This window comes from Cyrtonyx montezumae, unplaced genomic scaffold (assembly GCF_038088225.1).
Source record: "Cyrtonyx montezumae isolate F1298 unplaced genomic scaffold, pur_monq_1.0 scaffold_3, whole genome shotgun sequence".
Lineage (NCBI taxonomy): Eukaryota > Metazoa > Chordata > Aves > Galliformes > Odontophoridae > Cyrtonyx > Cyrtonyx montezumae.
The window spans coordinates 147,113,558-147,135,343 of NW_027072034.1; the positions used below are offsets into that span (position 1 = coordinate 147,113,558).

General features: G+C 45.5%; 1 protein-coding gene across 1 annotated transcript in view; it reads right to left on the reverse strand.

Moving 5' to 3' along the window:
* The window catches only part of SLC2A13 (solute carrier family 2 member 13), a 138,567-nt gene extending 131,361 nt beyond the window's left edge, over positions 1–7,206 (reverse strand). The window contains exon 1 of the mRNA XM_065743586.1: positions 6,497–7,206. Within this exon, the coding sequence (XP_065599658.1) occupies positions 6,497–7,049 (553 nt within the window). The 5' untranslated portion in view covers positions 7,050–7,206. The remainder of the gene's footprint in view (positions 1–6,496) is intronic.
* Positions 7,207–21,786: the final 14,580 nt, after the last annotated feature.

A 21,786-nucleotide genomic window follows, 5' to 3' on the forward strand; every position in this document is an offset into this window, starting at 1 on the left:
GAGAGCAGCCCCCAGCACACAGGCAGCCCTTCCAAGGAGATGCTGAGGAGCTGATGCCTGAAAGGAGGACACCAGGAGCAAAAAGTAAGCCCATGCCCCAGCACAGAGACATAGATTTTTAAAATCCTTGCTGTTTAAATGAAAATAGCCAAACAAGAGAGCCAACGGAGCAGAGAATGGATTTGCTAATGCCATGGTTCCAAGCAGGTTGTGGCCCACACACAGCCAAGGTGGGGGCACGGGGAAGAGTGTGTGCATCTCACCCATGCCAGTGGATGTTCCTCACATAGGAAGGAGGCACCAAGCCTCTAAGCTAGGAAATTCAGCTCCACATACTGGCTATACAAACGTTCAAAATAAGAAACCATCAAGGAAAACCTCACTCTGAAAACAGACATACACTCAGACTAAATTCTTGGAAAAAAAAAAAAAAACACCTATCTAAAGCCTCCAGCACTACACAAAAAGGTCAGAAATGGAATGAAAAGGGAAGAGAGTTTTTTAAAGCTTCATTTATTCTACAAATACCATAAATAAAACATACTGTGGAATAGTTTACATCCTGGTTATATCAGAAGACCAACAGAAGGCACGGTTGTGAAATGACTGAAACCCTCACCCAGAACTGTGTTGCCCAAGATCTCTACAACATATGTGCTATTGCTTGTGTTGTTCTTTGTTCACAGGTATAATCATCACAAAAAGACCTCTCTCCTCAATTTCAGCAGTCAGACTTTAGGCTTTAAGCAGCTATAGAGTGCCCCACTGGATCCAGTCTCCTCAGAAGCTTCACATCAACTATGCTATAGCTGAGAGACAGAACTCAGTTCTGCACCACAGAAGCCTGTAAAGCAAACAAACCGAGGCCCATAACAGTTCCATGGTAACAGTGTGCAACACAGTCGCAGTGGTCAGGGTTGAGTTCAGCCATATTAGGCAAAAATAATTGCTTTCCAGGAACTCCTTAGGATTTTGAGGCACAAAAGCTCACCATGCTTTGATGGAATAATCCCTAAGACTTCCAAAATGTTACATTTGAAAAGAAATCAGCATAACCAGAAATACAGCTTATTCTATTAAAAAGAGAAAAACACCACTTAAGAGCACACAACTACCAATAATAGAAAAACAGAATTAAAAATCTTTGTTTCAGTATCTACTGTCAGTATTTCTTTTTTCATCGCTTCTCAGGAAGCAACTGAAAAAGCACACAGTACTATGCTCAGAATAAAAATGAAGTGCATATTCTGACAGCTCGCTGAAGACAGCAGCCAGCATTTCAAGTCTGCTGCTGGGCCTGTCCTCAGATGTCCTCTGTCATACCTCTTCCAATGGCACTGTTAGAAGCCTCAGGCAGCAAGTTACTGCAAGTCAAGAGCTGCAGCTGAATGACTTTCTGTATAAACATCATGGCACTCGGCAGTGGGTGCTACTGATCTCCTGTTCCCACAGCAGACCAGGCGTCTGGAAAAGAAGCCCATCTGCAGGATCCACATGGATGTTCACAACAGGTAGGGAAACATTTGTGTTGAATGCTGCAAGCTTCCTCCAAGCTGGTTTGTTTTTGTTTTTTTTTTGTAGAGTAAGAGAATCACAAAGTTCCAATTCATGCAACATAGTAACTGGATGCACTGTACTGTTTCAACAAAAAATAGTTAAAATACAACAGGAAATAGGCCTTGACAAAACCACAGCACTATCATCAATGGCAGGGAAAGATACTTTAAAGGATTCCCACGCTTCAGTTTCCAGGTTTATAAAGTACAGGACTTTCTTTTAGGTTAGACAAACACAACACAAAGCCCTCCATCAGAAAAGGGAAAACAAAACAAAACAAAACAAAAATCAACATGCAGACACATAAGAAACACCCTTATGACTTGAAACAGCTTCTAAAAGCATCAGAAGCCCAACAATTCTCTTAGCTATAACTCAGTGTGTGTAACGTTATTCTGAACATCCCCAAATATTTGCCAAAGGTAGCAATATAACTGATCTCTGGGTACTACACCACCGCCAACGTAGCCTCAGACAAAGCAGTAACAGAGCAGTGCTCACTGATGCAACAGTGAACTGCACACAGGGCTGTGCAAAGACTCTAGTGCCTGCAAAAATTAGAGGACTCCAGAAAAAGTTTTTCACCTTAACCCATCCCTGGTATCCTGCAAGACCACAGACACAGTCAGCCACTGAAGTTTCCTTCCAGGAATGAAGCAGATGCTCCTGCTCAAGAGCCAACACATCAAGTGTTTCTGAGGCACAGAGCCAACTCCACAGCACACACAGTAATTCCGGCAGCTGTAGATGCTGAAACCTCAGAGGAGCAGTCCTGGTCAGGGGCCACACAGAGCCCGCTCCAGCAATGTGGCTGCTTGTCTGCCCATTCCCTTCCACCCTGAAGGCAAGCTTACACCTACCAACCACTGACTCCTGAGTCAAAAACAGACTACAGAACATGGATTGAAAATTACAGGCACCTGCCAAAGTATCACAACACATTTGAGGGACCTCGAAAATGTACTATGGTATAAGCACCTTTAAAATGGTGGTTGGTACCTACTCATAGAAACAGACTGGAGGCTGCAAGCTTCCCATGGCAGCGTGGACGGAAAGAAGGGCAGACTGATCTGCAATCTTCCAAGAGAAAACACACATCATCTGAAAAAAAAGCTCTGCAGCATACTTAAAAAGTTAAAAATAATAATAATTGGGGGAAAAAACGTACACCCTCATCTTGATCACAGTGGCTATTCTGGATGTTAATCCAGGTAATAAGGTCGACCTTTCCTGACCACTGTGAAGATAACACAGAGCTGGTGCTATGTGATGCAAGCACTTGGGTTATATTTGGTTATTTTTATTTGCTGCTGTTCCAGAACGTCAGCAGGAATCAGTCCCAACAGGGGAGCCCTGCACCATATGCCAGCCATTTTCACTCCTGCCTACTTCTGCATTCAGCCTTATTACCTCTACTCAGAAAGTGACCTACATATGCAATAACAAGATGCTGCCAGGAACACTGCATATGCCACATTCAAATACAGCACGTCGAAAAGAAAGCTAAGTGTTTTGAGTGGAAAGCAAGCAGAGAGCAGGATGCTCACATTGCCACGCACCAGCAGTGGCAGAGGTCAGATAGAAGACACAGCACCTTCCCAGGCCAGCCCCACTGCACTGCAGAGCTGGGAGGAGACCACGTGCCCCTCGAGCCATGACTCTGTGAAGGGCTTGGGTAGTGTGCATTAAGTAACAACCACTGATTAATAAATAAATAAATAAACCCTCTTACTCAATGAGGAGCTGATCATGAACTGCATACTATCTATTCTGCATGCTGAACAAAGCAGGGAAATCTAATCACACAACTAATGATGTACACGACAGCAACCAAACTAGGTAGCTTCAGCAGCTCTCCTTCCACAGACAGCACTTAAGGTTGTTTTGAAGCACTGATCTGAGCAGCACACCACCTAAAACACCATGCCATCACCCACAAGTTTCAGCTGAAGGCTTCACATGAATTTAACGTTATCAGTCACAGAAGCATGATCCATATCTATGCACTTCCTCCTAGCTAGGCTCATACATAGCTGCTGAGCACATGTGATCCAGTTTTCTAAGCATCTGAATGCCGCTCACATTTTTTTTGAGGAACATCCATCCAAAAGTTATATTGCTGACAGCAGGCTCAGCCACATTCCTAAAGAGCCGTGGGCATCAGAGCTGTTCAGGAGGGGGAACAGAGGAGGGAATGATGGCTGCAGCCTTGTGCTTAATCTGTTCTGCCTGAAGTTTTCTTTAGAGCTTCAGCCTGGGACAGACATTCACCCACTGTATCCCTTCAACTCTCCATTTAAAAAGTCAGACCTGAAAAGGCCTTATATTAGCTTGTTCATCACACTAACTGTGGTTTTCATTGCTTGCATTCCATATATCCTGTATTTACAGTGGAGGGTGTGGGAGGGGGGGACACATGACTTTTCAATCATAAAAATCTTCTCAACACTGGCAACACGCAAGAGCTTCAGTTTGCCCTTGAGAGAAGGTTTACTTTCCAGAAACATCTCCCTCTATAACCACTGGAGAAAGAAAAGGAGAGTTCTATCTCTGAGCAGCCCTATGGAACACGGTGTGAAACAGAGAAGACAGGCAAGTAAGAGATGTTCCTTATTTTAGCATACATCCTGTGGTTTTCATACTGAAAGTTTAACCACAGCCCTTTCTAAATCACAGTCACAAGAAATACACCCGTTTTCCTCCATGGACACAATTAGCACAGATCCACGCTGACTGAAGCTACACAGGCAACCACCATCTGTTCTTACAGCACCACAGCACTGTCTGTAACACAGTCACTTCTTCACTAAATACAAGCAAATGCACATCTATGGAACATAACGCTGCATAATCAATAGAGCACTACAAGAAAGATTTCAAAAAGGTATAAAATTTGCACATAGGAAAGCAGTTCCCAAGACTGCAGCACTCTACCTGTGAATTTCAGAAGCTAGCACCATAACTGAGGCAGTGCTGCACCTAGGGCTGGGAAGGTTGCACTCACTGCTGGCCCCGAGATGACAGAAAAAAAAACTGGTTAAAAGTTCTTTGGATGTCAAATTCCTTCATGAAATCACCCAGGCTCCCTCTGGTGGAGGGCTCAATGTGGCATTTAACGACTGACTGCTGGTCACAGCTTTCAACCCCAATTTTTTCTTTTGTACGATAAACCTCATTAGGATTGGACTCTTGCTGTGCTTCAGTGAAAGCAATCTAAGTCAATGCGTGGTTTCTGGCCAGAACATATTTCACATATAAAGAAGAGCAATCTCTAATTAAAAAATATAACAAAAGTAGCTATTTTATCCTTTATATTTTAAATACTAATGCCTTCATGCTCCAAAATTCTCAGGGTGCTTCACAGTTATTCCTTAAGCTTCTCAGGCCACAACAGCACGACCAACTCTCTCCCTGATGTGGGAAGAGGACAAAAGTCTCTCCCCAGACCACGCTGAGATGTATGGCACCACAAAAGAGCAGCCCCTGAGCTCCCAGTTTCCATTGTGGTTCTCTGTATACTAACCACCATGTCTCACATCCCTCAGATGATGCCAGCGTTAATCATCTGCAGCACTAAAAGACAACATCAAGGGGCCTCTGCACCTCCCCAGGACACACACACAAAGTCACACCAGCCTTGCCCTTTCCTCTCTATTTCCCCCAACCCAAGAAGACACTACTGCAGCCAGTTACAGCCAACAAACCACATAAGAAGCTTCACAAACACAAAAGGGGGTCACATTACACATTTGCAGCAGGTACCAGTAAAGATATGCGCTACATAATGCCATCTAAATACCTGTCCTGCCCTTCCATGCTGAAATTGTTTTGTCTCCTGAAAGTGACAACCAAGGTTATCAACATTTCACAGCCTGAAGTTTGATTTAAAAAGGCACAGGGTATTAGCATTTAAAGAAATAAAAGCTCAGCACCCAGCTTAGGGTAGGAAGACTGCCAGTTGCTGGAGATGTGCCTGCTGCACAAGGAAGTCAGCACGAGTCCTTTCAGGGACGGAGTCAGTTTTATTTCCAACAGCTTTCACTGACTCACTAACCTTTTTCCTTAATGAGACACTGAAGTGCATCCCAGCAAGCATTACACATGCCATTGAAATGAAAAATACGGACAATGGTTAAGATACAGAACGTAGTTTTGCAGAGAAAACAAGCCTAACTCTTCACTTGCACTCATGCCTTTAGATAGCAAGAGTTGTGAGATCACAGCAAGTGTTTTACCTCTTTTTCTAAGGCTACGTTTCAAATAACCTCACACTGCCTACCGTGTACAAACAGTACTCAAACTATAAACTGGCAGAGTCTGACAGCTGAAGCACAGTCCAAGTCTTGCGGACATTTAGGATTTACTTGGCTCAGAAAAGAGCCTTAAGGTAGGAGGAAACGTTCCTCGTCACTTCACCTTCTCTGGGACAAGTAAGAGAAAGTTTTACCAGGAATATCTGCCCACAAGCTATGCGATGCAGAGGGGTAGGCAGCCCCAGATCACGTCCCGTTCTGCAGGATGCCATAAATAAAACCCGAAGCTTCCCAGAGCAAACATCTCTGCCGCACGATTACAGCCTGGTTCTGTCCCCACAGCATACGCCCGGTGGAGCCAGAACCGTGCGGGCAATGGGCAGAGAGCGCTTTATGGTTCAGAAAGGGACGCATCACCTGCTCGCGCCTGACACCCCAACCGCACCGGGTGAAGGCTCACGAGGAGAGCCGTGAGCAGACCCCACGTGCAGGAGGGGATGGGGACAGCACCCGGACGGCTCTCCGCCCCACACCGAGCAGAAGGAAGAGGACAGCCCCGAACACCCGCCCTTCCCTTCCCCAACAGGGAAATAAAAGCGTTTCGGGGCACGAAGAGCCACGTCTGGGCTTCTGCCGCCGCATTATATAAACTCGGCGCGGACAGAGCGGACCCGGCCGGCACTCACCGATGCCCAGCCCCACCACCACGCGGCCGCCCAGCAGCGTCTCCTTGTCGCGGGCGGCCGCCAGCACGCCGGCCCCGGCCGTGAAGAGCCCGCTGGCCAGCAGGATGCAGGGCCGGCGGCCGCACAGCCCGTTGAGGACACCGCCGGCCAGGGCGGAGAGCGCGGCTGCGCCCACCGTGCCGGAGACCAGCAGCTCCTGCCACAGCGCGTCCAGGTTCAGCTCCCGCTTGAGGAGCAGCAGGGCGCCCGACACCACGCCGGTGTCGTAGCCGAATAGGAAGCCCCCGAGGGCGGAGAACACGGACACCACGTAGACGAAGCCGGGCGTCTCGTCCCGCTGGAACTGCCGCCGTGCCGCCCGCTCCAGCTCCGCGCCCGACGCCGCGCTGTTGATGCTGGAGCACGACTCGGCGGCGATCAGGCTGCGCTCTCCCGCAGCCGCAGCCGCGCCCGAGCCGGCGGCCCCGTCCGCCTGCCGCCGCCGCTTCTCGCCCATCAGGTCGCTCAGGCTCCGCAGCGTGTACTCCACATTGTCGCCGGCCTTACGGGACATGGGACGGCCGCGGCGGGGCCCGCCCCGCCCGGGGGAGGGCGAGCTGCCGGGCTGCGGGGCGGCTCCGGCCGCGGCGGCTGCTGGCGCTCGCCCTGCCCGCCCCTCTCGGGCCGCGCTCAGCCGGGCCGCATAGCGTCCGCCGCCGGCCGCACTTGAGGGGAAGTTGCCGCCGCTCCCAGCGCCCGGGCGGAGCCGGAGGCGGGGGCGGGCGGGGACGGCCGCCAGCGCGGCCCGGCGGGCGCCAGGGGCCGCCCCTCAGCTCTCCGCGCATGCACAGAGGGCCGCGCCTGCGCGCCGCTGCAGTCGTGTGCCGGCCGTCCGCGGACGGAGCCCGAGGTAACGGGCGGCTCCGCGTCAGGACGCGCTCGCTCTGCCTGCAGTGTACCTCGGTCGTTTTCTAAAGGCCCGAGCGGCGGAAGCAAATAGGAATGGAGAGCAGCGGGGCGCTTGTGCTGAGCGGCGGCGGAGCGCAGCAGCTGGCTGTCACAAAAACATCCAGTCTTTAACAGCCACCTCAGGAGCTGGAGGCAGTCTGTGTGCTGTAGTTTAATACAGACTCAGGAGAGCTTTTTTTTTTGCCGCGGTTAGCCCAGCGCAATCATACACAGACGTATTTCTTCTCAGATCATGCTGTCAGGATTATCCCTTAAAAGCATTCCCTGAAGAAGCACAACAAAGAAGTTCAGGTGTAGGATAAACTACACAAAGACCGACCGTGTGAGAGAGAGCATTAGTTTAGCTTTTGTGTAGATCTTCATGGTTGTGACCATCTCTTCATAGTACCTGGATTTCATAATAACAGCTGCCTCGTAAATGATTTCACAATAATATATGGGGGTCAGATCCACAGAAGGATTTTAGGTGTGTTATTATTTCAGGAGAGTTTGATGTTTAATTGCAAGACTCCACGATTCACTGCCCTAGCTCATTCTCTCCTGCAGGGCCTGTTTGCAGAATTTTTTAGATTTTTGTAGATCAAAGAACCTATCCAGCTTAAACAAATTCAGCTTTGTACATTTCAGCATAGAGCAGGAATAATTACAGGATTGTACTGCTTACGTATGGTTCCGTTCATGGCACACATCTGAAGATGTCTTTCAAAAAGCTACTGAGAGCTCTGTGCCCAAACATCCACCAGGCCTGAGTATCTGGGGGTTAGTTCACATGTCAGTGTTTATTGGCACTTGAAAGCAGGTGGATTGATGCCTAAATCTCATGGCCATTTCAGTCCAGCCAAGATGCACAGCAAGATGCAGGTCTGTTATTTTATAGGCAGATGCCTGATAGCCTCACATGGGAAATGGGAGACCCAAATCACAGATATGTAAAATCCTTCCAATTCTTGTTTCGTGTTCTCTTCCATATATACAGAACCTGACTACAGCCAACACCAATAGCTGAACGAAAGTCACCCTTCATATACAAAAGCTCTCCTCCACCTGACTCTTTTACATAGAACTGTAACTTCTTTCTTTCTTGATGTGTGGTGTGACCTTAAAGCCAATTATTTACCTTCTGCCTTCGTTACCTGAATCTGCAAACTAGGGCAATGCTACTGACATTCTCTGTAAAATCAATTCAAAAGCAAAGTATAATGATTTTATTAGTAAGAAACCTACTGCATTTATTAGGAATGAACCATGCATTTAGTCCTGCTAGTCAAGTGGTACAGATAATTTACTTAGCAAGTAGAAAAGTTATAGTATTAGCACAAAAGGCCATGGATGGTGGTGCAAGAAGCTGACAACATACCTTGCCCAATAGGCAGAGCTGGCTGCAGTACCACTGAGGCTGCAGAAGACTTTACACCACAAGCTTTTTTAATTCTATTATCACTTCACCAAAGCCATCATCTGAGCTCACATTTTGCATAACTGCTCTCTTTCATTCTAAATATATATTTATAAATATATAAATCACAGCAAATCCACTTCAGACCCACTGAAAACGCAATTGTAAGAAATGTGTTTTCTGAAGTTAAATTTTTCTGTCTATTTTTACAATCTCCAGCTTTTTTGTGCGTTAGAGCAGGACTGGATTTTTGGCAGAACAGTTCCTTTCTGCCTTTAGCTGTCAAAAGAAAGATCCAGCAAGCTTTGCCTGGAAGTCCCTAGTAGAGTCGGCAGCACGATGTGCAGGACGGTGCCTCCAGATCCAAGGGAGCTCTGCCTGGGTCTGCGGCTACGTGCATCAACCTCCTGCAGGCTTCCAGGGTTGAGACTGCTTTAAAAACTGTGGCCCTGCATGTGCAGAAAGTCCGGGGCAGTACAAAATGGAGACTTCTACTATTGTACAATTTGGGAATTTTTATATCTATATATATGAAATGATGATTTACCAGGTTACAATCCTCACAAAGTCATTATTAGCCTATAGACGTTGTAACTACTTAGTTATAACACAACAACATCAAAAATCAAGGTGTTCACATAACACTACCCTACTAGAGGAACAATTGCTCTTGGTACACTGTATTTTCAAACAGATGTACATCAACACAGCATGGTTTGTCTGCCAAAGAAAAACCTCTCTGAGCACTGCATATACAGTTGGAGAAGAGCAGGTCCTCCCTCAGCAAACCCTCACTCTTGGATGAGATCATAATCACGGTAACCCATAGAAGATCATAGTTCATGGGAAAGACACATGCAGGGAGAAGAGAACCAAATGCAAAACATCTGTTTTAGTAAAACAAAACAAAAGCCACCACCAACAACAACAACAAATAATAGTACATAAATAAATAGGAAAGGCTTTTAGGCGTGTGCATAACCTCATGCTATTACGCATTCCTAGAGAAATGATGGCTGACCGAGCATGAGTTCACTGCTTTATGAGCTCTCACCTCATCAAAGTAAAATCTTACCTTCAAATTAAAGTCTCAAGAAGTGGAAGCCATATGTTTCAAGTCACAGGTTAAAAGCTGTCTTTGCTGTCAGCCCTGACATTGCAGTGCCACTGAGCAGAACACCAGACAGCATTACTTTATCTATCATTTTGCAAATGAAGCTGAAAACAGACTGGGAGGAATTCAGTGACTGTTTCAGTGAGCTTGTTGTACCCTCTGGATCTGACAGATGGTGAAGCAGTTAAAGCTTGTGAGGTTTTTTGTTATTGTTGTTTGAGGTGAGCTTTTTTTGTGGGGGACAGAACTGTGCAATGGGGGATAAACAAGTGTGAAAAGGAATGAGAGCTACATGGATTCCCTGTACAAAGGCAAATTACACATGGAGAGTGCCTAAAGGGAACTGATATGAGCCAGGACATCATCCTGACACAGGAAAGATGAAAGCTAGCACTTCCCGTGGCAGCATGGGAAACAGGCTGGAGCAGGAGCAGGCTGAGACTTTCATCTGCCGTCTTGCTTATTTCTTTCCATATCTGTACTTCAGAAGCCCTATTTCCACCTCAGTAGATAGGCATCTTTTTGAATCTTTTGGTCTAAATTGTTGGTCTGTCAGTATTCGAATCTGCTACGCTTTTTAAAATAGGTCCTCTGTGAAATGCTTTGTGGAACTCCCTCCAGAAATTTCAACAAATTCCCTAACAAGCATCACACCTGCCACGCTGATCATTTTAAACATGAAATTAAACACTCATGAAAGTCACATTAATAATGATTCTTGACTCCATCAGAGCAACTGTTAGTGAATATATGCTAATCTCATGGGAAGGTTAGTGTTGTCAGTGGGAAGTGTTGAACAGTCTCTGATATTTACTGCAAAATGATGCCACAGATTTTTAAAAAACCTCTGTGAGCTTGGCTGTGACTCGTGCTTATATCTGACGGTACCCAGGGGCCAGGGACACAGCTGGGAGGCACTTCTGACTCGGTGTCTGGGTGAAAAAGGAGGGGTAGGAGTTAAACACATAAGATCTCTTTCTAGTGACCTTTAAAGGTTTTATCAGTCTCTTTTCTCTATGTAAAAACTGCATCTGCTTCTCTCTCCCGCAACAAATTATGTGCCTGAATAAAGTATATTTGATACCATCCCATTTTTTTCTTGCATTATAAAGAAGGCTTCCCTCAGGTGTCTGTGTACTAATGCACAGAGCCTGGGCAATTAAGGGACACAGCTGCAGGGTCTCTGTGATCACAGACTCTGTGGGGCATTGCATGTGGTTGGAATGCAGCTGTGGGTGGATACAGGATATTTAGGAAGGACAGGCAGAGGAGGAAGAGTCCTGCTTTAATTAAAGAACCTCCTTGACTGTGTGGTGCCCTGGTATCAAACTGGGAGTATTCCTGCTGGGAGCTTCAGTGTCAAGATCAGAGTGAGGAGGAACCTGGGCACAGTGAGTTGGTGTGTTCTGCAGACCAGCAGGAACTGATGCTTTCTGCAAACTAAGCATCTCCTGCTTGCGAGCCCTTGTCCCCATGTGGCAATCAGTCATCCAGTTATCTGCTGGGAGAGCAGCATGGCAACAGGCAGGCAATCTAGGACTCCTTTTCAAAAGGCATCAAGATTTCAGATTACTGTAGTTCAGTCTGATTGATCTCCAGGGGAAGAAGGTCCCTGACTCCATCCTTATCCTTCTGCCTGTACTTAGAAATGCTGGTGCAGGTCACCTAGTGCTGCGGTGGATAAAAGCTCACGAGTACCTGATAGCACCCACACTGTGCTTCCCTGTATCTGTTGTCTGTGCTGGGAGCCTTGGTGCAGGTGACCTGGAGAGGCTGCAGTGTGAAGAACTGTGCAGTGTAGGGAACTGAGCTGCTGGACCAGCCCCTGGCAGCTAACACGTGGGGCTCATTGCGCAGCAGGGGAGCTGCCCTATTTCTGTTCATACAGACAGCCTTGGTGCAATGGTCACAAGTCTGCTCTTTGTTATCTTTGGGACATTTATCTGGAGGAGTGTCCTGGATAAGGATATGGCTTTGCTCTGCACACAGATGGTGGTTGTTCAGCACCATGGTGCTACACCTAGGTTGGAGGATGGCACAAGGCAGAGAACCTCAATAGGTGCAGCCATGCTCCTATTGCCAGGATCAGGGTCCGTGGAGCAACCCATCCCCAGCCATTTCCAGGCTCTGTCTTGAGTCTGTTTGGTTTGCTCCGAAACAGAGGCTGGGCTGAACTGAAAGTTAGGCACTTGGGCCCAGCAGAGATCAGTGCTCGAGTGCTCAGTAACACTATTTCATCCAGCAGAGCAGAAGGCCTTCTCTGCTGGTCATGCAGGAAGCTGCAGCCCTGCCTTAGCTCATCTGCTTCCATGCTTAAAGCAGATGGTGTGAAAACCCACCTTGGTGTAGGCAGCTGGGCGCGTTGCCTGAACTAAAGCATTTACTAGAGAAAACAATCAAGTCCTTGAGAGGCACAGCCTCGTTACACAGATGTAAATGTGAGGTCTTGGCTTGCAGAAAACAACATATGGTATTGTCAGTAGAGAAATAAAGCAACACGCATTTAATGTATTAATGTGTTAATTTGAAATATATGGAGTAGTAAAGATGATTTAGTATTCAGTCTGACCCTAAGACATGAGCAGCACAGTTCTGGCTGTGTGCACTTTGTAGCTCCAACAATGACACATTTATGTGGCTCTAACAGTGCAGTTACCACAGGAATGGCATGTACCTACTGCTGATCATCAGTTCTGAATGCATCCCGAGGAAACACAGCCAAGGAGGTCACATGGAGGTACATAAATGTAAGAGCCTGGGGAGGTAATACATTAAGGATTGCATTTTGAGTGATGCAATTGGACTGACAGTTTTCACAGCAACACTGTGAGACAATAAACAGATTAAGAAAGTGTGAAAGGTTTGTGTAGCTGGAAATCAAGCTTACTCTTTACAACAGAAAGTACAAAATTTACATTTTATTTGTTGCAATTTTGCAACTATATGTTTATCTTTACGGTAAGCATAATTTCAGAGGGAAACACCTAATAAAGCTGTAGGAATTCAGCTGGTCTGTGGCTATCTATCAGTAATTAGGTGGAGCATCTCCAGGTGAGTAAGAGCTACTTAAGGAACATGCCTGGGCAAATGTGGTAACCACTCCTGAAAATACAGCTGATGGCCAGTGGGTGGCTATGGCTTATGACCAGTGACTGATGGGGAAGTGACACTGTCATTTCATTCTTACACTCAGCTTTTCAAAACCCACAGTTAGACATCAGAGAGAACCTGAGTTAGCTTTGATATCAGTACATAACATAAGTGAGGAAAAACAAGAGAGAAACAGAAGAGGATAAAATTGGCAGAGGAAGCAAAAACTGAAGTAGAGTAGGGAAAAATCAGAATCAAATAAATAAATAGGCTTGTGGGCTGTTAGAGACACTGAAGATGAAGAAAAAGAGACGGGGGGGGAGGGGAAGAAAGCATGGAGAATAAGCAGATAGAAGTGCAAGTTTTAGACATTCCTTCCACCTGAGTTGGGAAAGGTCAGGAGATCAGCAAGTGGCAGCTTTCAAGGCAAAAAAATCTGAACATCGTTGATATTTGAAGGAAAAAAACAAAGTAAATAAGCAATCCTGCTTGTGGTGCATGCTCTCCTGTGCTATTGAGATTGACGTTGCTATAAAATCCTGGCTGCCTTTGTAGTCTGACTGTGAGGCAGCATATCACAGAGCTTCCAGGCGGCCGTTTGCTAGCACAGACTTCTCCTGAAGCACAATCAGATCTTCACTTGGTTCCCTTGCAATAAAGCAGAGTCTAGATGTTGGGATTTCTTAGGACTGCCTCCAAGTCCCAGCCCCATAGGTTCTGGGCACTTACATGCTCTTGGACCACCCCTTAGATTGGCATGTGTAAGTCCGGCACCCATTGCAGGTGGGCAGCAGGCCCAGGCTGTGAGCATGCAGCAGAACCCTCCTCTTGGGCATCCCTGGCACTTCCACTCACCCCTTGCTGCTGGAAGGGGGCAAGGAGGCTGGCTGACCATCTTCCCGCACAAAGGACCTCACTGACAACGTTGTTTCTCCTACTCCCCCAAGCAGCATACTTCATAGAAACCGGTGTATTGACAAGTTCTCTTTCAACAGGAGAAATTACTCAGCATCGCAGTGATCTTTCTGACTTCCCCAATAATCTTGCTGTGTATATTACATTGTGCTTTGAGGCCAACAGAGCCTCGGAACAACATTAGGTTTCTGAGCAAACAGTGATATTAGGAAACAGATTCTGCCTTGGAAATTCAGATTTAGACTAAACCAGAGAGTGAAAATAGTGCTGGTACATAATGTGAGCAGAGTTTGCTGTTGTGTTTGCTGCACAGTCATTCTTATTCCCCACCAGGGAAAAAGAGGGGAAGGTTGGTAGGCTGTGAGATGGAATATTCCTTACAGACATGCTGATTCCTCAAATTCCATCATAAAATAGGACAGAGAAGAAAATATAGTGGGACAGAGAAGCACTATAGTGTCACAGATTACACTGGAACTTTCTTTAGTACTAATTATGCATCAGTGTCTGTCATTTAAAATTTCTTTATCAGTCATTTCTTTGGGAGTTATGTGAAAGTACAAAACAACATTTTTGTCACAAAATTCCCATAACTAGTTACAAAATAGGGTTTGCCTACAGTGATCAAAGAAAGTGTCTGGGGTTTAGAGCAAGAGAGGAGATGAGAGGATCCTCCCAGACTACTAATGAAAGAAAATAATAGGATCATTGAGTCATAGAATCACCAAGGTTGGAAAAGACTCTAAGATCATCCAGTCCAACTGTCCACCAGACACCAGTATTTCCCACTAAACCATGTCCCTCAGTACAACATCTAAATGTTTCTTGACCACTTCCAGGGTCGGTGACTCCACCACATCCCAGGGCAGCCCATTCCAGTGCCTGACCACTCTCTCAGAGAATTAGTATTTTCTAAGATCCAACCTGAATCTCTTCTGGCACAACTTGAGGCCATTCCCTCTAGTCCTATTGCTAGTTACATGGGAGAAGAAGCCAACTTAAAGAAACCATTTAAAATACGTAATGGATTTGTTTGGGGGCTCTACGTGTGAGCAACGTTCTTTCCTCAGAGGCACTGCTTTGCTTTGGCCATGCAAGCTGCCCTCTTCTTGATGCTGCCAAGGATCATCTCCCATCAGGTCCAAGAACATTTTGGATGGAGCTGCTTCTGTTTGCAGTTACTTTGGGTATGCAGCTGGAATTCTTCTGGATGCTCCCTACAGCTCCTGAGTCATCTTTGAGGTTGCTCTGCTGTTCCCTGGGCACCTCAGCCCAGACTCCCTCATGCAACTTTAGGAATCAGCATCCTATTCTGTGTTTATTTTTTAATTGCTGGTCTCTTTGGGGAACTAGACCACTGAGATAATCTCTCCCTTGTGATGACAAGGGTGGACTTTCCATTCAAGACAGACTTTGTCCAAGCCTCTGAGAATCTACCAAGCTACAAAGTGAACAGAAAGAGACCTGTTGTTCAGGAGCAGCACAAATGCCTGCTCGAGGCCAGCATTTCTAGAGCACATTCAATTCAGATTCATGTTCTGAGCTGCCAAAACTCTCACGTGTCTACTTACATCTTCTCAACATGTTTTTTTTTTTCCCCAGACCGTTTCAGTGCCTCTTTTTAGAAATCTCAAAACAGGCAGCCAGATCCAAGTCCCCCTGCTTCTCAGCAATCATTATCTCCTAAGCCCAAAGCAAAGAGGTTGTTGGTCTTCTCAGTACAAGGACTGTAAGAACTGGGTATTTTGTCACTGACGCGGACAAAGCAAGCTGTTTGTTTCTTCCATCATTTATTTCTCAGGAAATTTTATCATCATACTTAGGAAAAAAAATGCAGTTACAGCTGTGTCTTGTTTCCAGTGGGAAGCACTGAACAACTTTAGCTGCAGTTGGCATCTGAAGAAGTGAGAGTGCCTCTGCAACACTCATTGCAGCAGCTTCAATCGTACATCTGAACTAGAGCAGGTCTGGGTACACCCCACCACCCTAGCACAGAGCTGTGCTGGGATGGTCTGTCATTGAGAGGCAGAGGTTTTATTAATGCAGTGCTGAATGTTGATCTAATGGAGCCACAATGAACTGGTAGCCCAGGTACCACTGAACCTCTGAGTATGCAGTATTACCACTGTGCACTGGTGCATTGTGTCTGCACAGCTGTTCGGCCCACAGCCTTCCACGTCACTGCACCTATGTAAGCTTCTGAGTTCAAAACTACTTCCTACAGGCAATAAAAGCTCTTTTATATTAGTAAGCCATGCCTGAAGATGGTAGCAGTTGGGCCTCAAATTTTCCTGTGCCAGCAGAATTATTTATTGTTTCTTTCATATTGAGGCATTAAGAATGCTGTGTCCCCAAACTGCCTGTATTTGATGAAACAGAGTAAAACATTTCCATGGCATAATGGTCTACATCCGATACAAACAGCGTCGGTACAGCAGCAAAATGCCACACCAGATGTGTTCCGATACATGAATTTATCTTAGGGGCTAATCCTTAAAAAAATCAATCAAGAAGTCTCAGTGGTTTTAAGGGATTCTACTTAAATGCATAAATATCTGAAGGCTCAGGCTCGCTTGTACCTGCTATCTAACAAGAAAAAGCTCAGGACTTTTAAGTGAAGCTTGCAAATGTTCAACAATACTCCTGAAAACAATAATGAATGTATCAGGACTGAGGGAGGAGGAAGTGGCATTGAAGTGGAGACACCTTTTGTAATTCATGCAGTGCATTCCTCTGATTGCAGCATTGAGTGGGACCAGGCTTCCTCTAACTAAAGTCAGTTGGTGAAAGCAACAAACAACTTCTCTAGGGTGACCTGAATTCATTTTTACTGTTCTGATCTGTGTGTCTGAACCTGTTTGTTCATCTAAAATCTATCACTGAAGTTCACTTGACCAGTGTTGCTCAGTTCACCACTACTTTTGATATTAAACAAGACACTGTCTCAGTGAAAGTCAGTCTCTTTTGGGATTGTATTTACCTGAATGAAATGGCATATCCAAAATATAAACATTATTATCCTCCAGCATCCCATGCTACCAAAACAAACACAAAAGCGTCAGCAGTTTTATCATCTAAACTCTACTGTTTCATTACTGTTTTTGTACATGGAAACCGCTTACAGACCCCATGGGCTGCAATCCATCACATCTGACACTTGGGAAACAGCTGCACAGATCTGGAGAAAAGCAGTTGCGAAGTTTTGATTGTATGAGGTGATATTTCTTCTGCCTGATAATACTGGCACTAACATTCTCACTGCCAACAAAGGCATTTTTCTTCCTAGGTTAATACAAGAATGTGGTGCTACTACTGCTATACTGATATCAACATCTGTTGATGCCCTATGGAGATTTTGACTTAAAAAACTAACCAAGTTTATGCCAGTCGTTGGAATTTATAGACTATTAGTAATTAAAAGGCATTAAATGCTGATTAAATATTGCAGATGATGAAGAGTGATAAGTGATGGGTAAGTCGTTAGCTAAAAGAAATACCATGTAGTTGTGACATGTAGCCACATGTGACAAATTTGGAATACAAAGCTCTGAGACATTCAAGTCATGGACGATTACAGGAGCCACTTGCAGGTGTGATGGTAAACTGAGCAGCCTTAGTTACAGGACTCACCAGCCAGGTGAGACAACACTACTTGTTCCAATTTCCTTGCACAGAACAGTCTTTTACAGAACTTTTACATAGAATGGAACAAAATAATTTTCTATGAAGCTGCCCGATCTCATTGGCACTGGACAGTACAAACTTGCTGGTTTGCACTTACAGATGGGTATGGAAACCCTCATCTTCCAAATCACGGATTCTGGAAACTTCACCTTGAATCTCTTATGTCTTGTCTAAAACACTGAGATTTGTTGCTTCTCATTCCCATAAGGAAGCATTTATACAACATCATCAGTCAGCTTTGCAGCTGAAAAGAACACACTTCTTATATTACATACTGGAAGATTTATTTGACAGTGCCTAATTTGTTTTTCTGGCTGTAATGGTGGGCGATGACACAGCTTTTATTCAATACACATTGATATCTTTCTTCATGAATACACCTTTTTCTCCACAACTTACATTTACAGCTAAGGATAATGTGGAGGAATTAGGGGAGAGAGAAAACATTCTGAAGTCAGTACAGCAATTATGGATAGGTGTATACCTAAAATAATTTTTAAGAGTGCTGTTTAATTGAGAAATGGAAAAAAGACATGAAGGTCTCTGAGCCCTAAGCAAGTCTTCTTGAGCATCCATCCAGCAGCTTGAATCTCCTATTGAAAAATACTCCGGCTGGTTGCTAGCATACCAGCTTAGCATGAAGCTCCAGGAGCTGGGAGTAAGACAGCTCAAATAGGGCAGGTAACCAACAGACCTGGGAGCTACTTATAAGTTTGGCTTTAAAAGTAAAAGGGATAGCCTATAACAATATTGCATACTCTGTATCTCAAAGGAGACCCATGTTACACGTTATCATTTACCCTTCAACTCATTCAGTACAGCTGCTGTGGCTGCTGGGCCTGGGACAAGGCTTGCTACATGCTTGCACAAAATATTCCTGTGCAGTTGCTAAAATTATCTTGAGGACTGAAAGGAAATAGCAATTAACAGCTTACAGTAGCACAAATGCTCATCAGAATTCTGTGCAATGCAGGAAGGATGCTTCTGAAGCCTGGTGCATCTCCCCTGGTGGAGATCAAACACCTCTTATAAATTGAGGAGTTGTAAGAGCTTCTTAAGGAAAAGGCAGTGTTGGTCCTTAGTACTTAGATTTTTTGTTGATCCCAATCTTCCCCATCTTCACTCCTCTTCCTCTCTTAATAAATGATCTAAAACATTTAGTATTTGAAGTGAAGTGTGATAGCAAGCATTACACTTACATTAAAGCCAGCAGGGTGATCCTTCATCCAGCCAGAACACAAAGACCCCCCAGCACATAACAAGTATTCAGACATCAGAGAACTCTACCTGCAGAATACAAAGAAAAGGATCTTCATGGTACGTAAACTCAATTTCTAACCTCCCAAGGGAGGTTTTACAGTGTTTTCAGAAGATAGAGAGATCTGGATCTTGCAGACAAGCTGAGGAATATGTTTCAAATCATAAGACTCATTTCTACAGTACAGCCAGGTAGTTTACAACTCCCTGCTTGCAAGAGCTGTTTATCAAATACCGCAAGCAAGGTGATTTCACAAACTCCCTCTGTCTGATTCGCATTCTTTCCAGCTTCTTGGAGCAAGCACTTTGCTGAACTCACAGTTCACAAGCTTCCTTTTTTAAAATCTGTATGAAGCTCTGCTTCTTACAGGGAATTACAAGTGACAATTAGTCCTTGTCAGCCTCCTGCTGTAGACCCAACACCTTCCATGGATCCAAATGCTGCCTTGTGCCTCTGTAGAGGTTTCCACCTTCTGCATGGTGAGAAATAACAGTGTGGAGAAGCCAGCAAGGCCAGTCGCTGATCCCCTATAGGCAACTGTCCTGTGGAGCCACATGTGGTGACCTATGCAGTGCACTGGTGAGGCACCTCATCCCAGGGCCCTCATTTCCTACTGGAAGTTCCTTTGTGCCTTTCCTTTGCAGTACTTCTCCTAAGGCCTGGTCTTTTGCCATTTGCTGTATTAATATGAGCATTTCTATGGAAGTGGCCTATTAAAGCAAAGGCTGGGTTTGATTTTGAGATTAAATCCCTGTGCAAAAAAATGGTAGATGTTCTGGTGAGAGTAATATCATTGCTGCCCCACAAGAACAGCCTAGCAAACATGATCTAGCAGTACAGAACTACTGTCACCCTATCAAGGTGTGCACACACATCTGTGCAATGCTGGAAGGACAGCTGAGCTGGAGACCGAAAATGGAACCCTTCCAGTATTCTTTTGAGCATGGGATGTATAAGGGCCATGGGCCACTGGGTCTAGTAGCTCACTTAGATGGGCAGCAAGCAAAAGCATTCAAGCTGTTAGCAGTGGGGACTGTGCTCTGATCAGCCACAGCTCCTGTTCATTAGGTGTGCGGATGAAGTGGAAGTATGAATTCTGTAAGTGTGCAGGTGCTGGAGGCCATGACTGAGCTACTTGTCAGCAGCTTCAGCAATTTTATTGCACTGTCAGTTGCTAAGAGTGTATTTCGTGCACATTTGTGCAGACCCACATGGTCTGCATGAGCTCTATGAAACCACATGAGTTCCTCAGCCTTACATTTGGCTTGTCTGCACACAATGCTATAGCTGTTCAGAGAAAGGGGCCTCAGCTCTTTATTTCCCTGTGGAAATAAAGAACAAAGTCGCAACTTCCAATTAATTCTGCATTGACTTTCTGAAATCCCATGGAGCCAGCATGTTCTTTAGCACAAGTATGACAACTGCTTCTTAGGAAGGAATGAAATAGAGACAATGGCAGCACCTGGTAGCAGCCCTTACATCAGTATGTTCCTGTTAGGGATGGCAAAGATGAGCTCAGGCAACATTTCCAGCAGCTTGATTTATTATTTTTCTCAGAGAAGAGAGGATATGGGGGGAACCTTTTCTAAGCAATCTGCAGTAGCATTTCAGATGCAGCTAGGATTGTGAATGACAACCTGGCCAATGGCTGGACTGTGTTACCCTTCTGCCACAAGCAGAACTGGACCATAAAAGAACACTGAGGACCTGTGGGGATGAAGAATCTCGGAGATATCAGCCCTACTGAGAAGTTTGTCTAGCTTGGCAGTAATATGGTGTTGGAACTAGATGATCTCTAAAGTCCATTCTGACCCAAACTGCTCTATGATTCTGCAGCTCTGGGAATAAGATGTTTTTTTAAATGAGATGCTTTCCTTTATGGGTAAAGTTAATAAAAATCCTGCAGAAATGACTGAGTAGGTTTCAGTTTCTGGTCACGAAAACTATTTCAGCCTGACAGTTTCTAAAGAAACCGGTATTAAAAGTGAATTGCTAATGCGGAAAAGAGCCTGTGAGGCAAAGGAATTAAACATTTCATGAAAGAAAATGTGAAAATCAAAATAAATGGTGGGAGTCAATGTACAGTCAAATCTTCATTGCTAGAAATGAGAAATTTCCCTTCTTATCAGCAGTGTGAGCAGCCACTAGGCAGGAGCTGTCACAAACAGGATTTTGGGGTGTCTTATTCCCCCCAAACTGAGCCAGCATAACTATTTGATGTGGGAAGGTTTTATTAGGCAGCATCAAGGCAGGGTGTGGGCAGCAAGGGTGGCCTCAGTGAGCAGAGCTCAGCACTGCCCTGTGGCAGATCAGAGCCAGCTCCAGCTGCTCCAACGGGACCTGCTGCTGCCAGAGCTGAGCCGTGAGCAATGCTGGTAGTGCCTCTGGGAGAGCAGGTTTAGGAAAAGCTAAAAAATGTCAGATAGCACCTGGGAGAGAGGAGTGAGGAAATGGGAGAGAAGCAGCCCTGCAGACACCAAGGTCAGTGCAGAAGGAGGGCAAGAGCTGGAGCAGTGCCTGAAGGGTGGGCCCCCTTGTACTGAGTTGTGTTGGAGTGGTTCTTGAAGAGCTACAGCCTGTGGGAAGCCCTGTGAGTTAGTTTGGGAAGGATGGCATCCCCTGGGAGAGACCCCACATGGAATAGGGGCAGAGAGTGATAATGGAAGAGCGGCAGAGATGAAGCATCATGGATTGAGCACAGCCCCCATTCCCCTGCACCACTCAGGGGGAAGGAGGTAGAAGAACTGAAAATGAAGCTGAGATGGGGAAGAAACAGTTTGCACCTCACAGAGTGTTGAAAAAATTTGTCTCTGCAGTGAGAAGGACAGTAAAGTGAGAGGGTATTGTTCTGTGGAAAACCTTGCAAAGCCCTCACCTCAAGAGCT